Source organism: Sesamum indicum, linkage group LG1, assembly GCF_026168435.1.
Source record: "Sesamum indicum cultivar Baizhima isolate 11 linkage group LG1, ASM2616843v1, whole genome shotgun sequence".
Lineage (NCBI taxonomy): Eukaryota > Viridiplantae > Streptophyta > Magnoliopsida > Lamiales > Pedaliaceae > Sesamum > Sesamum indicum.
The window spans coordinates 11,487,073-11,503,690 of record NC_142657.1 but is presented as its reverse complement, the minus strand read 5'-3'; the positions used below and the strand labels follow the sequence as shown (position 1 = coordinate 11,503,690).

At 34.9% G+C, this 16,618-nt stretch overlaps 2 protein-coding genes across 2 annotated transcripts; both read left to right on the top strand.

The window, feature by feature from the left end:
- On the top strand, positions 1 to 3,793 carry LOC105157792 (uncharacterized). Its single transcript, XM_011074272.3, has 2 exons — positions 1 to 520; positions 2,550 to 3,793. The coding sequence occupies exons 1-2, from the start codon at positions 178 to 180 to the stop codon at positions 3,470 to 3,472; spliced, it is 1,266 nt and encodes a 421-aa protein (XP_011072574.1). The 5' UTR covers positions 1 to 177; the 3' UTR covers positions 3,473 to 3,793.
- Positions 3,794 to 9,775: 5,982 nt separating this feature from the next.
- Positions 9,776 to 14,656, top strand: LOC105157772 (AT-hook motif nuclear-localized protein 5). The gene is made up of 6 exons (XM_020695041.2): positions 9,776 to 9,957; positions 10,260 to 10,871; positions 11,508 to 11,575; positions 11,993 to 12,124; positions 13,708 to 13,869; positions 14,009 to 14,656. Exons 2-6 carry the CDS (start codon positions 10,364 to 10,366, stop codon positions 14,240 to 14,242), a joined length of 1,104 nt encoding a protein of 367 aa, XP_020550700.1. The 5' UTR covers positions 9,776 to 9,957; positions 10,260 to 10,363; the 3' UTR covers positions 14,243 to 14,656.
- The last annotated feature ends 1,962 nt before the right edge of the window (positions 14,657 to 16,618 follow it).

The window sequence follows — 16,618 nt, the reverse complement described above, 5'->3', positions numbered from 1 at the left end:
CAACAGTTCCCAATGCACTTGTCTTTTCTGCATTTTGCTTCTCAAATGTTGCTCTGCTTCCCCACATCACACACACACACACTACCCTCACTCTCTGTTCCCTCTCGATACTTTCTAGAATCATAAACAATTCCTCCCTCTCTCTCTGTCTAGAAGCTTAAATGCTCTGAGAAAGCCATGGTAAAGAAGGAGAAAGAAGGAGAATGCAAACTTTGCTTGCCTGACAGCTGGGTCTGGCCTCCTCCAGTGCCTGACGCGCCGCCGGGTTTCCCGCCCCAACCACTCAAACCTTCCACCTCTGCCGCCGCTGTATCTTCAAGAAATCATACTCCCTCTTCTCTAGAAAATGGGTTTTCTCAGGGACTAACTCCTGATTCTACTAGACAGCAGCACCCGCCTCGGCGTACCTCTAGGAAAAGATCGCGGCCACAGTTCTACTCGCCTCCTCCTGCGCAGCAGCAGCCGACGGGTCGTCGCCGGAGAGGCCGACCGCCAAAAGCTCGGATCATGTCTCAGCTTTGTAAGCTTTGTCAGAGCTCTTCATTTGGGTTTTTGCAGTACTTATGCGTGCTTGAGCATTTTAATTTTTATTTATTTTTGGCTTTAATCTACTTATATTCAAGCAAATATCTGTGTGATTTATAGCTTGAGAGCAGCATTATTAACTGTTATTTTTCATTACTGCTTTTTTCTTTTCTGGGGTTCTTAATTCCTTGTCTAATTTTAATAGAGAATATCAAATCAAATAAGAAAACTTTGATGTTCACATACCATCCCTCCTTTTCAACATTACAAATATTCTCAATAACCAAAAAACATGTTGATTAAGTAAATAATCAATTTTCAATCGCCACTTAATCATTGTGTGATCACTAAAATATATACACATACATATGTGTTAAGAAGAAATTTATCTTCTTTGTCAATAAATTTAAAAAGTGGGGCTTAAAAGGCATTTGTTAGAAATTGACATCATAAATAGCATTGAATTGGATTTTCTATTTCAAATTATGTTGTATCTTTTAGAGAAAAATGTCATTTTAGTCCAGTTTTTTAGGGGTGGTGACAACTTTAGTCCCGTCCAATTCGAAATAGCGAATCAAGATAGAAATTTTTTAAAAGATAGCAATCTAAGGACAAAATGCGCTAATTTTGCTGGAATCACGCACATGATGCGCAAGTGACCACATTAATTTAGGATTTCCAAGATCCGACGGAAGTATTTTTCCGTGGCATGGGGAAGCATTGGCTGAAAAAATACTTCCACGTATGCTAATTCGCCGGATTTTGGAGAAATCCCCAAATTTATGTGGTCACGTGCTCATCATGTGCATGATTCCGACAAAATTATGGCATTTTGTCCTTAAATTGCTATTTTTTGAAAATTACTGTCCTGATTCGCTATTTTGAATTGGACCTGGTCTAAAATTGCCATCATCCCTAAGAAACTAGACCAAAATTGCATTTTTCCATATCTTTGATTCCATTTAATATATACATAACATGTGTAGAAAGGCTGTCATTGAAAGATCTTGTAAACGTAGCAGGATTTAAATGGAATAAAAGATGTAGTAGGAACAAGAAATCCGATCATTTCAGGACAATGGAACACATTCTTTGTGGGAAGGAGAGAGTGTTCTTTACGTACACTTGAGGGCTGCAGTTCTCCTGGGACTTGTTTCGTTGGAGGATATATGTATCTGGAGTGATTAATGATGTAGCATAATCTTTTGCTTACATTTAAGATAGAGTTGAAGCTAGCTTGGAGATGAATAGCAAATTGAAAAGCCAAATTGTGCTCTACGTAAGATAAGCTTCGAGAATAAATAGTGATAAATCATGAACGTGTACAGAAAAATTGTCGAAAGGGCAGTGACATTTGGTATATCCAATCGTTCAATGATTCATTAACTAGACATGTCATGGCTACAATGAACTGCATTTAGCAGAAGTGCCGAATTCACTAAAAAAATTAGCAAAAGCTTGAAACCTCACTATAAGAAATATAACATTTAACCATGGTTAATTGTCATGATTAATAATGAATAGCCGTAGCAAATAGTTATTGACTACGACCACGTAATGATTGTTGGCCGTGATATTTGTGATGGCAGCTAATACATTTTCCATGGCTTTGAAATGTTTTTACCACGGCTTTGAGCTGTAGCAAATAATTTTTCATTGTGGAAAAGATGGATTTTTTGCATCGATTTTATTTAACTGTGGTTAATAATAGCTGTTTACCATAGTTTTTAGCTGTAGTCATTAACATTGTAGCCAATAGTAATTTTTTTTCTTGTGCCTCCTGATTTCAGTCTAATTAACTGTTGCAGCTTGTCCGATTTCTGCAGATGTGTATGTCTTGATAGTTTGAGCTAGGATTGTTAACGATATCATCCAACGAGGTTATCTCGTAGGATTGTTCTTTGTTCGCATTAATTGGGCCATCCGAGTTAGTTGTTTTGAGCTATACGAACTACGGTTCTGTTTGTTTTTGGTTGATTATCTCTTTAATTAAATCACTATTTCTAACTTCTTCATTCTTGCAGCGTGTCAAGAAATAGGAACAAGAAATGGTGATCAGGTCTCTGCGGCCTCGTTAAGACAGACACAAAAGCAGACGTCATGCTTTTTTACGTCTCTCCAGATCACTAAGGAACAATCAAGATCAAGAACGAACAATCAAGTTTGTGAACAGAGCTCGCAAATTACACAAACCGTTGATGAAAACCAAGCACGTGCTGCCCCGAGATCCACATTTCTTAACCGTGATATTGAGGAGACAGTCACTGATATTTCACTCACTGAAGTTCCTGATCCAATCCACGGTGTTGCCCTCGACGACTGGATGAATCCGAGCATCGACCCCAAAATCTTACAACATGTGGCTAATGCTCTACATAACATGGCTGGAAGAGAAACTTCTTTAGACGAAACAAAGGTGCTAAAATCAAGATCCTCAGACATCGACAAAACCCTCTTCTACACGCTTAAGGCCATTAACAAAAATCATGGGGACATTACTCAGGATTGTTCGTTGAAGTCGGATTGCATGAAGACCCTTGTCTTGCTTGGCATCTGTAAGGTGGTGCAAGATCTAGAAAAGAAACAGTTGAAAGACATTGATATCAGTACCTTAGATCCGTATTACACGGCTGTCAGGGATGCGGAGAATATGAACGTGAACGTGCAGTGGTTGCATGATCGACTCGATGAGATCAAAGATGCTGTTATATTGAGAGAAGAAGCAAAAGGCATGGTGGATGAAAGGAATAGGCGTCTTGAGAGCATTGATAATAGGAACAAAGAACTGTTGACGCGTAAAGTCGAGGTGGAGAGACTTAAGTCTGAAATTCAAGATATTGAAGATCAACTGGCTCGAGAGGTCATCATGATGGACGAGTTGAATAGAAACATCGGTACCCAAACATCAGAGTTTCCGCATACGTATTTAATGGACGGGCTCGTATGAATTAGCTTAACTCTCTCTCTCTCTCTCTCTCTCTCTCTCTCTCGTGCGCGCGCATGTACACATTGGGAAACACAGAATGAGAAGAATGAATTAGGGATCTCTTTCGAAGCTGATGACTTCTTGTCTTTTTGTCAGGGAAACCTCGTCTATGCGAAGTGACTCCCTTCTTGCAGGATGCTATGCATTCTGCAAATGTAATTTTCTAGTACCATGTTCTTTGATCTATCTCTATATATGGTAACTTTTAGTTGATCTGTGTACACCAACACTCATTTCACTTGCTACATCTTTATGAAATATGTGGCGCTATTGGGGTCCGAATCCTTGGCTTGATCTTAATCAATTTCCTGACTCCGCATCGACTATCTATCAAACAAGATGGGATTTCGCCGTCTTGAGTTTGAATCTCATCGATAGCACGTGCTATACATTATATCCCCACTTCCCTTTTTGTGTGTTTGCCAAAGATCTCCATTTGTCACTTGAGGGTTTACATCTATAAATCGAAACGACCCATTGATCAATTTTTCGACATTACAAGAAACATAATATTTAATTATGATTAATTATTTTGATTAATAATAAATAGTTAGTGATTACGATTACGTAATAATTATTGTCCGTAATTTTTGTAAGGATGACCAAAACATTTAATATGGTCTAATACATATTTTTACCATGACTTTTAATTGTAGCAAATATTTTTTTTTCAATGATGAAAAATTTAATTGTTTGCGTCAATTATATCCGACCATAGTTAATAAAATTATTTTTTACCATAATTTATAACTATAACTATTAACATTGCAGCCAATTATTTTTTTTTCCTAGTGTGATCAATAGTTAGATTATGAAATTTATTTAAGGTCGTCATTTCTTTGGTGAAGGCCCTTTGTATTTTAGTTTGGTGTTAAATAATGATGTCATACTAATGTACATGCATTTCATTTTTAAATTATTATTGTAATTATAATTTTTTTTATTTTTTATGAGGATATTTCTCAATCGTACATTGATGTGGCTAAAAAATGTGATAGAAGATTTTTACCAACTTTGATATGTGTTGTTTGGAGGACATACATTCACAAGAAGATATAATATATATTTTTCTTGACTTGAGTGAGTGATGTTTATCTCCATTTTGCTTAATTTAATTATAGATATTATTTTAATTCAATTATGCATTAGTATATAGCTTTATATGCATAAATAAATACTAACCAAATTTGTGTTTTTTTAGAATTTATTTTTTTAGTCACATATTATTTGTGATGCTGTTTCTTTTAGTGTTAATTATATTTTGTTATCCGAACTATGATTATTTTTACGTTTTGATATTTAAATTATTTTTTGTGTCAGTTAATTTACTATCTCAACTTTACAAAATTTATACTTTGCTATTTATAGATGTTTTGAATCAAGTTTTTTGTCGAAAAAATATCATATGCAATGCACATGTGATATTTAAGGTTATGTCTTCTGATATTTTCTACATATGCACAACAAGTGATTACAAAAAAAATGATTACATATTGAAAACTGTAGATTTCGCAAAGTTGAAATGGTAAGTTGATACAAAAAAAATTTCGATGACAAAGTATAAAAATGAGCATAGTTCAGACGGCATAATATAATTATCCTTTCTTTTATCTATGTCTATACTCTATATATCTATATCTATACCCTATATAAAAGTATGAATATCTCATGTATTTGTTTTCATTGTGAAAAGACATCTGTATCTTTGCTTAACAAATTATCTTTTTAATAATAAATTAAAATTAGTTATAAAAGACTATTTAAGAGTGCTAATACCTTGACAATGATAACTGATAAGTATATCCAACTAAAATAAATAAATATATAAGAAAATAATAGTTTCACTTGATTAATTTGTTAGAATATTAAAAATATTAATTTACTAGGACACAATAAAATTTAAAATGAATAGCATCCGAATAACATATAAAATACTAATATAAACTATAAAACTCAATATATATATATATATACATATATATGTGATGTGCATAAAAACAGGTTGCCTCGAAGAGGTCCAAACGATCCAAAAGGAAGAAAGAAACAAGAGCCCCGATAACATCTTAGGAGGCCCACGTCATGAGAATGGTCTGCTGAAAAATTATTAAGCTAAGCCCGAGAGGGAGGCAAGTACACTAGGCTCAACACAAGAGGGAAGCCTAGTCCGGACCAAGAAGGAGGTTTGGTACAAGGCCTACCAGATCTCAAACCCACCTTCCAAGCCCAGTCTAGGAAAAGGGAAGCGCCCACAAGAAGCTGGACTCCTTGACCTAGAATGACTCCTTGTAGAAGTAGGAGTCCTCATGTAAAAGGAGTGCTCCCCCAACTAAAAATGTGTTGCTCAAGGAAGAGATAAGATTGCGCCTTATCCCCAAATCTTTGCCTTCTTTTCTGGAAATGCCACTCACAATCAGAGTCCATACGAAGAGGGACTCCTTCTTTATAAATATAGGCAGCAACCCCCGAATAGACAGACCTTCAAGAAATTGAAAATTATCTTGCTATTTTGTTGCAACTCTGAACTCATGCTTTTGCCATATATTACTTACAAAATTCTTATTTTTATTTCAATTTCTCATTTCAGCGCCCCTCAACAGGGACGCCTTCTTCAGTCCTCCAACAGGGGCGTTTTCTTCAATTCTCCAATAGGGACTCCTTCTTCAGCTCTCAGACAGGGACACTTTCAGTCCACCAACAGGGACACTTTCAATCCCTCTGTAGGGACTCCCTCTAGAATCTGGAAAATCACTCTCCCTTTCTTGCTTTAGTATTCGAATTGTATTCTTAGCATGATTTCTCTCACGAAATTGCTTATTCTATCACGATTTTTCATTATATTTTATTTTTATGATTATTTTTCTCCTAAATACGATACTGACTTGGGCATCAGAGTGCTAACGCCTCTTTTGCAGGTTTTCCCTTTAGGATTTGCATTCACTTCGATCCAAACTTTGAGCATAGTTCATATCAATTAGACCCATACGTTTGTTGAACGCATCAATATGAAAGAATAATGTAATGTAATCTTAAATAAACATTACCAATCTTATTAAATCTGAAATGCTGTTGAAAAATTTAAAATGAGAGAGTTCTAACTAATTAATTTTATTTTAATATTAATCACAGAAAATTATTCAGATTGTAATTTCACGTACTTTTGATTTTTATCATAATATATTAGATGTAAAATGATACTAATAAGAGGAACTTTTGTTTAAATATGTAATAGTGTGAATTTTTTGAGTATTTATTCCTATTGTGATAAGATATTTGTATCTTTCACTACAAAAAAAAGGCAAAATTTGGAACGGTCAGGGAACCGTTCCAAATCTTGTTCCATCTTGCAACAGGTTTTAGGACGCTTGAGGAACGGATACTGAAAGATGAAGTCATGTGGAACATTTTTCTTGGTTACAAATTTGGCACGTGACAACTGTCGCAAATTGAGTTCCAAAAGAACACTTACTAGTCCCGTTCCATATTTCGTGCCAAATTAGTAATGAAAAATCGTTGGAACTCAATTTGGAACACTAGATTAGATGTAGGAACAGTCAAAACCTAACCGTTCCTACACCCGTTGCATAATAGGCCTCAAAATTGACAGTTTAAAAATGTATTCCTAAATGAGGTACAAATTGGAACGATTCCTTAGAATTATTTGCTATGTGTTACTGTGCCTGTTCCAAATGATCTTCAATGGCTACATTTCGACGGTCGGCAAATCGTTCCAAAAACCGTGACAACGGCCGTTCCTAAACTAGAAATTAACGGCTACTTTTTTATTGCTACTTATGTGTTCCTATACCCGTTCCTAAGGCCGTTCTAATTTTTTCTATATATATGTGTTCTTTTATTTTCATTTAATTCCACTATCTTCTTCAATCTTTCTTATTCTCTCTCTATTCTCTCTCTAATTAGAAAATTAAATTTGAAAGTTATACTTCTATAACTTTAAAACTTAAGTCTGAACTTGCACTATCGACATTGTTTTTCGCTACTTCTCTTGATGATCTCTTATATAATTTCTTCTCGACCACTGATAATTCCTCATCAACTCTGACCATAGTCCCATTTTCATAATGTTGTCCAATAACAATTATTGTGCCTCTTACAATTGTTATTGGATAACATTAATTATGCAAATATAGCCTGTAACTTTCAAGAAAACTACATTTTGATGATATTTATTTTTTGAAAAAAATAAAAAAAAACAAATATTATAACAAAATTACATTTGTACTAAAATATGATGATATTGGTTGGAAAAAGAGACATATTGGTACTTAGGTGCACCCAACTGTTCCCCAATGGCTTCAAACTTCTAAAGTCATCAGAGTCAGAATTCAATTTATTTATTTATATATAGATTAATTATATTTTGCACCCTGAAAAATAGTATAAATATCACACACCCCCTTAAAATTTAAAAAGTAACAAAAAATACCCTTAACTAGTATGTGCTAAAATTGCAGTTGGAATATTACAAAATTTAATTAAGATAAGAACAATGTTTGCTCCTAAAAACATTGTTACGTCCTAAACTCCTCCTACCATGCGACACTTAACAAAACTTACTAATTAATGATGGGGAGAACCCCAATTTTAATATAAAATATCGAAAATGCCCTTAATGAAGGGTATTTTTGGCATTACAGAAGCAGATCCGTGCATCAGACTCAGCGGGTCGGATAGCCCATAATTATTATCCGGATGCTTACAGAAGACCCCGATACACGGATAGCCGTCTGATCGAGGACGCCGTATCACAGATGTTTACACGTGGCCCAAATAACAGTAACCACTTGGGTCCTATAAATACCCCGACGCGTTGTTTTAGAGGTAACTATGTTGTACTTGTTTTCGACCTATATTCATCTGATTGCACATTTTCACCTCAAGTACTACTAACTTGAGCGTTGGAGGGTCGTTGTCGGGGACGTACCTGACGAGCTTCACGTTCTTTTTTTGTTCTTAGGAGCCCATCACTCGATCTTGATAGAGTAAGCATCCAGCTCAGAGGTCAACCCTCGAGGTCGCAAAGCTTGAGCAAGATCACTAATTAAATCGAAATATCCTTAAATAATTAAATATTTTGCTCCTGAAAAGCGTTGTTATATCCAAAACTTCTCTCTCTGTACTGAAAACTTTATCTATTTCAGGTGTTTATATTAACTATTATTTGAAAGCTAAAATTTTTAAAATATTACAAAGTATTTAATTGAAAAATGTCTAGAAGCTTCAAAACTTCACAACTCTTCAAATGTTTGATTATATTGTCATTTATAAAAGTATAAGTTAAATAATGTTGGGAAATACATTATATTAAAAATACACATAATACTATCAAATATGCCATATATTGTAACAATAGTTACAAAAGTGTATAATTAGTTACTATGTAATAAAATTATGATAAATCTACACATATGTATATATAAACCACCTACAGAAATTTCTTTCTAGTGATCTTACTAGAGCTTTACGTTGTAAAAATTTGATATTTATCATCTACTTGTTGAGCAGCGCTGTACACCATTGTTATACAATTATTTCTAAAATCACAATAACAAAGTACATTAACTTTCATTTGAAACTTGCTAATTGATCGTGAACAATGTAATAGAAATATAACTTAAAGTAAGTATGTTGTATTAAGTTATTTAATATACATTATTATAATTTATATTGGATGCAACGCTGGCCTTTCAGTTCAATTCAAGCTCTAAAAAACACCTATGTGTTGCCATGATTGAGGAATTTACTATACTTGTGCATAACAATTTGAAAAGCGTGTTCCCACTATCTTGTATTCAACCAAATATGTTGTCGGCTGCGAGTAAGCTTTTAAGATGAAACAATATTTTGCTGGTGCCATTAACAAATAAAAAGTCATAATGGGCTTTCACTAACGCCTTGACCTTAATGACACGGAAATTTTCCATTTTTTGTTCCTCATATACCATCAAAGGGAAGAAAAATCGATAATTTAGGCAGAACTCAGATTTACATAGTAATTCATACTTTTGAGGGGTTGAATTATAATCAGTTATAAGAAGGCTAAATTGTAACTTTCAGCCCAAAAAAAGGTAACATTTGTGAATTTTTTAGAAGTTGGTTAGAACTGTGAGGGTATTTTCTTATATGTTTTAAATATTAGGGGGTGAATGCGATTTATGGCATAATTGAAGGTGCAAAGTGTTATTAAGCCATAATGAGCAATAGGAAAGGTGGCCTTCCCCTTACTTTAATTCAAAAGCTGAAATTTTTCTATTTCATCTCACTTTTGTCTTTACCCTCCCTCCTCTTTCCCAAACCTCCCCATTCCTCTCTCTCACTCTACCACATTCTAAATCTAGGGTTTCATTCCCTCTTCACCCGTTTCTCTTGATGTGCTTTGACTGCAGTTGAGCAGCTGTTGAATAAGAGCTGAGAATTTGAGTGCTTGGGTAGATATGTATTTTCTACATTTTCAGGATAAGCTTTGATGTGTTTTCACTTGGCATTCAATCTGTCACAAGTTTCAACTTTTTGAGGGTTTTTTGTATCTATTGAGTTTTCTCTGTCCGGTTGAGACATAAAATTTCTTATTATATTGAGTTTTTTCGCTCTCTTCCACAATTAATGAAAAACCCATGATAAACCCTAGTTAAAACTTCGACCTTTCGTGTTGTAGTGTTGTAATTCTTTGTTGTATTTTTGCTTTTGGTTTGTTTGTTAGGTTTTTGATCTGATTCCTTTGGTGGGTCAGTTACAGATTTGCAATTTAGGCTGGAAAAGAGGCAAAGACTGTGTTTTATAGGTTGAAATAGTCTCAAGAATTGGATCTTTAGTGGAATTTTGGCAATTAAATGAATGGATGGGAGAGAAGGGATGACATTACAAGGGTCAGCTTCATATTACCTCAATAGAGGGGGAATTGGTGGTTCTGGTGGTTCAGGGCCTGGCCACAATGTTCATGGTGCTGGTGGGGGTTCAGCGACTGCACAGGGTGGTGGGATAAACACACAGTCTGTTTTCAAGTCTCATTCTAATCCTAACATTCAAGTGCATCCAAATGTAGGGATCAGTGGAGGTTCTGTGAGTGGTTCAGCATTCCATGTTGAGAACCCCTCATCCAATTTTGCTCATGGAATGAGTGATAGAATGAATATGTCTATTGTTTCTAGTTCTCCCCGGGGTGGGGAGATGGTGAAGAAGAAAAGGGGCAGGCCTAGGAAATATGGCCCTGATGGAGCTAACATGTCTTTAGGACTGTCCCCAATGCCTGCCTCCACCCCTCCCTCCGAGACTACCCCTGGTGAAAAACCACGCAGAGGCAGGCCACCAGGAACTGGGTGGAAACAGAAACTTGCTCCACTTGGTAAGTTTTCTGAGAGTAGTGATCTTCAGTTTCGTAATCTGTGTCATGAAGCCTGAAATGATCATCATCTTGCTTTGCCATAAACTCAGCTTTCAGAAAGTGGCTTTTCTTGTGTCTATTCGAGCCCGACCTCGAACCCATCTAACACAGACCTTCCTAAAGGAAAAAGGGACAAAAGATAAAAAAAAGGAAAAAGTAAATATGCTTGTAAACAGCGGATTATAAGCAAAAAAGAAAGATTTTATCAACTTAGAAGTGTAACTTTGATGAAATATGACATAGTTACTGATCGTCAGTGAAAACTTTTGTTTGTGTATTATTGAGCTTCTAAATGTTGTCTTTGTGCTTTTTTTTTCCTCTAAGCCTCTGGGCCATGCTTCAGAAGTCATATTGATATAATCATTGTGATGTCTCATTCCATGTTTTCAGTATTTACATTTCAGTGCTATATATAATTGTTGAATGAATCCTCCACCAACAACACTCTCCATCCAAAATAAAAGCTAAGAAATACTACTTATTACTTTTGGAGAGCAACTGCTGTTTACTTTGTGGCTATATGTGGGCTTAGATTGATATTCTCTTTCAAAGTGCTTCTTGTAGCTATGAGCTTCTCAAAAGCTTTTCTTTAATCAGGTGACTGGATGAACAGTTCTGCTGGACTAGCTTTTACTCCACATGTGCTACACATTCAAGCTGGAGAGGTTTGTGCTGCTCCACATTTGCTTAATCATTGTAACAGTTTTCATCTACAACTTTACACTTTACATGTCCCGTGTTGCTTCATCCCAGAGGTTTCTGATAAGTTTTCTGACTTTTCACTCAAATTAAGAATAATGAGTACCACTGTTGAACTTCAGATAGATACCATACTGAATTGAGACCATTTTGATGGTAAATGCAAAGCATTTTTCTGAGCCTTAGATTGGTTCTATACTGATTTTATTAATATGAACTTGATTCGACAAGTTTATGCTGTAAAACTCAATTTATACCTCTATGTTAACTTAATGAAAAGAAGAGGTCAATGTTTGTTTTCCTACAAAATTCACATGCGATAGTAAAATTTTTGTGTCACTGCAGTATTATGTGGCGGAAGTATGAATTTATGTTTCCTGCAGGATGTTGCGGCAAAAATATTGGCATTTGCACAACAGAGGCCAAGAGCTTTATGCATCTTGTCAGGTAGTGGATCTGTTTCTGCAGTGACACTACGCCAACCTACAAATACTGGTGGCACTGTAACATATGAGGTTGGCTCTGCTTATCCTTTCATACTTTTTATACAGTCATATTTAGAATACTTGGAAGTTCTTTGCATAAATCAGATGTTAAGATTGATAAGTTGAAGCCACATTCTTATTTATATCAAGGATATAAACTTATTATTTTTGCTTATAGTTCCTCTGTTTGATGATCATCACTTTCCTTCAATTCCTTAATCTTTTAATGCGGTGTATATGAGCTATCATCAAATTGTGTCCACAGTTTGTTGCCTAATTACCACACTGCACGTAACTTATCAGTTTTGGGAGGTATCATTGTTTTTCTTTCTTGGTCTATTTTTGAGAACAAGAAGGAATTAGTGTGTCACTGCTGCTGCTTCAGGTTATGGTTCAATGTATATTGGAGTATACTTCATGTAAAAGCAATTTGCAGACCACAAAATCTAATATCCAGAAGGATTTTGGAAATCAGAAGTCCATTGAGCATGGCATGGAGCTAGGAAACACTTTATTGAGTCGTTGACTATTCATCGGCTTTGTCAGATTAGCTTTAGTGATGGTTATTTTGCTTCTCTACTTCATGGTGTTGGTTAATTTCATTTGATCTCAAGCGGATTTGTTTGTTATCCAATCTTGATTTATTCAAGCCACCTGCAGTAGGATACTATTGATGATCTTTCTTCCTTTGTCAGTCTTGACTCAGGTTTGGTTAAGGCTTAAAGCTTTGTTTTTTGAAATTGAAATAAACTCTGTTCTGTGTTCTAATATTCTGAAATATTTGTCTTGAAAATTACATATTGCATGCTAATTATGCATAATTATCATAAGCTGCTTCCTTTAAAATTACCACTTTCGTAATTATGTTGTATTTATTTTCTGACATGCACCCAGAGTTGAGGCCCCTATTGACTCTGTTCCACATGGATGAATTGGGTAGTTATAAAATGGCATTATCATGATTCTTTCTGCCTGATCAGTGGTGAAAGTTGACCCATCTTTACTTGATTCAATCTTCTATGTGAAATATTAAGTGAGTGGGTTATACACAATGCAGTTGACCAACAAATATGTCTTTACAATTTGCTTTTGGTTTCTTCTCCCAAGTGTTGAGTGATGCCTGTCAAATTGGTTGTGTTTTTGCGATGTTGATTTAAAAGGCATGATACCGAAATCTAGTTCAGCATCTTCGCATTTCCTGTCTTAGTAAACATTAGGATCATCTATGATTGATGATGTCCGAATATGCTGACAAACTGCTAAAGTCCAGGGCACCAGACAAATGAACTGCATACATGGTTCGAGTTGTTTTTTGCTGTTCCTTGTTCCTATCTGTACAACATCTGTATCTATTTCTCTGACATTTGTTGGAAAGATTTGATTTCTTTGCAATTATAAAGCTCTGGAACAAAAAAGATCACTGCAAATTTTAATGTACCATCTTCCATATCTGGCTTGCTGCAAGTAACATTCTAAAGACGTAATTCTCATGTTTTACTATGACATTGATATATTTCCCTCAAATTCTCTTTCCTAATTTCATGAAATATTTTGTTGTTGTATGTCTTACTGCGTCTTGTTGAAGGGATTAATATGGCATGTTATTCTTTTAGGGCCGTTTCGAGATACTATGCTTGTCTGGTTCTTACTTGGTCGCTGAAAGTGGTGGTCCACGCAATCGAACTGGTGGTATAAGCATTTCTGTCTGTAGTCCTGATGGCCATATGATTGGCGGTGCTATAGGCGGTAAGCTCATCGCAGCAAACCTCGTGCAGGTATGCATTTGACCACGTTCTCTATTCTTTCAGGGGCAGATCCCCCTATATTGCTTATCACCCTCACTAGCACTGCAAAAGTCATCACAGGGGAGAATTAACTTGATGTAAAATGGGTGCATGATTAAATTTTCCTCAGGTGGTCGCATGCAGCTTTGTGTACGGTGGTACAAAGGCAAAGAGCAAGGCTGAGTCCGGATCAACAGATGAGAAATACCTGCTAGAACAACAATCTGCTGAGCATTCATCAACTCCACACACTGCTGCTCCAACCCAAAATCTCACTCCTAATTCCGGAACAAGCGTTTGGCCTCTCAGCTCACGGCTGGACATCAGAAACTCCCAGGGAGAGATTGACCTGACACGCGGATGAGAACAAGCTCCAGTAGACACATTGCAGTGTTTTGTATATATGTGTTGTAAATGGAACGCGCCAGGGACCAACTGACTCTGAACTCACCGTCTCCCTCCTAGCTGACGGTGTGTTGCTAACATACCCATCCTGTAACAAATTCTCGTCCCAGGTTCTTGAAAATTAGCAGTAGTAGAGAATCTTACAATTGTCGGAAGTAAAGGGACTTGTCGTCACTGTAATATTTTAATTGTTGTCTGCAAAAAGGAGGTGTCAATGTTAAACTGACAGGATTCCTTTGTCCTTGTCGATCCCTAACCCCATGATCCTGTAATGTTAACATGGATATTCAGGCTACAGATACGTTCCTGTTGTTACTGTGCCACGACGACAGTTTCTGCCTTATGGTTATGAGCATTGAGATTCTTTGGTGTACGAGATTGATTTCATCCTGAGAATAGTTTAGTATGTGCAGGTTGAATATATGACTGCATTAGAGATGAGAAAATCTCACAACTCGAATGAGAGTGCAAACGACTAAGTCTGGTATTTGATTGTATCATTGCTTCCAGTTACAGTTTCTTCGCAGCCAAACCCAAAACTGAGTGCATGGAAATGCCAGAATTCAATACAAATTAGACACAGATTCCTGTCATTCTTTTTTCTTCCAGTTTCTTTCCCCTTTGGCCTTATGGATCCCTTTTCTGTTTTCGCCCAGTAAAGCCTGTTGGAATGACAAGGTTGATGTTTCACAATTAAAAAGTCGTAGGTTCGAGTTTAATAAATATGGGTATAGTCTCCATAAAAGAAATAGGATTTTTCGCTTCGATTGATTATTCAAAAGAAGAAATTGGGGCAAATACAAATCAATCACGGCATCACAATGGTCATTAGCCGTTGCTTTTGCAAGTGTAACTATGATCAAAATTATGGCAAATGTTTCGGTCATGGCTAAAAATTATGGCAAATATTGATTAATTGTGGTAAACAGTTTAAGTTTTTACTTTGATTTTATTTAATTGTGGTTAATAGTATTCATACCATGATTTTTAAGCCGTGGTTATCTGAAAACTCAATTTTTTTTTGTAGTGTCAGCTTTTAATAGTAGCTTCTTATTTTTTTTATTTTCTTTGAATATATTCGTGGATTTAGAAATATCGATACGTTGAGTTAGTATGGAACATGCAATACTGTGCATCTTTTTTTAAAAATAAAATCCATTTTTTTAAAAAAAAATTTGCTTTATTTCACACTTCAAATCTTGAAATATATTTATATGTAGATCCAAAATAAATAACAAATCGAGATAATATAAAGCTAACAGTCGACACTGAAATATATTTTCATGTAAAATTGTAAATTTACTGTACGACTCGCTATAAAGAAAGACATATTCATAAATTATATATATTAATTGATAACAATAATTTTTATTTTATTGTTAGTAATTTGTTTTAAAATAATAAGGAAGAATTTGTATTTGAATTGTGGTTATGGACTAATAAACATGAAACAATATCTTCAATATGAAATTCTTAAATAAAGATTCATATTTAAAGTATTCATTTATTTATATTTAATGGCCTAATAGAATTAAGTAATATCGTAGTTAGTTTATACAATATGTTATTAATATTTCTGTATTTATTTAAACATTCAGAATAAAAGTAAATTGCCAGATTACAATTAATATTTCACGTGAAATAAAAATTTGGAGCCAAGATTGATGTTTATGATTGTAGTGGAAATTTCAATTCATTTTTTTGTTTGAACTATCATATTTTGAAATAATTTTCTAGGCTTATTTTTAATAAGAATAATATATTTCTGTTGGTATAATATCGGATAATTTATATATTTATTTGAATTAATATAAAAATAAAAATAATATAATTTAATTCTTTTGTTTATTGAATTAAATTTTGATTTTATAGGGGCAAAATACCGTATGAACTACAATTGGAGATAGTATTCTCTACCAAAATATAAAGCTATTTTTATCTGTTGAAACGGAATTTTCATAATCAAGAAGATATTTGATGGAGTTTGACGCGTCTTGCCATTGAATCCGTTGTGTGAGATATTGTCCGCTCCATCTTTTTTTTAAAAGTTTATTAGATATTTGATGGACTATGGTATAGCTTGCAATCTAATTGGCGCAAGGCATTATTCTTTATGATTTCATAAGAGCCTTTCGATATGGTATTGACAAGACGTCTCACTAGAGAAAGATGAAGCCTTGTGACTTATAAACCACTCAAACTCTTCATTTGCAATCAATATGAGATACTTATCAACATCAGACTTAACAACGGAGAAAGTTCTTGATATCACCTCTATATTACGATATTGGTGGCAATATGGGTTTCAACCCATGATTCCAATCCAACCCACTTA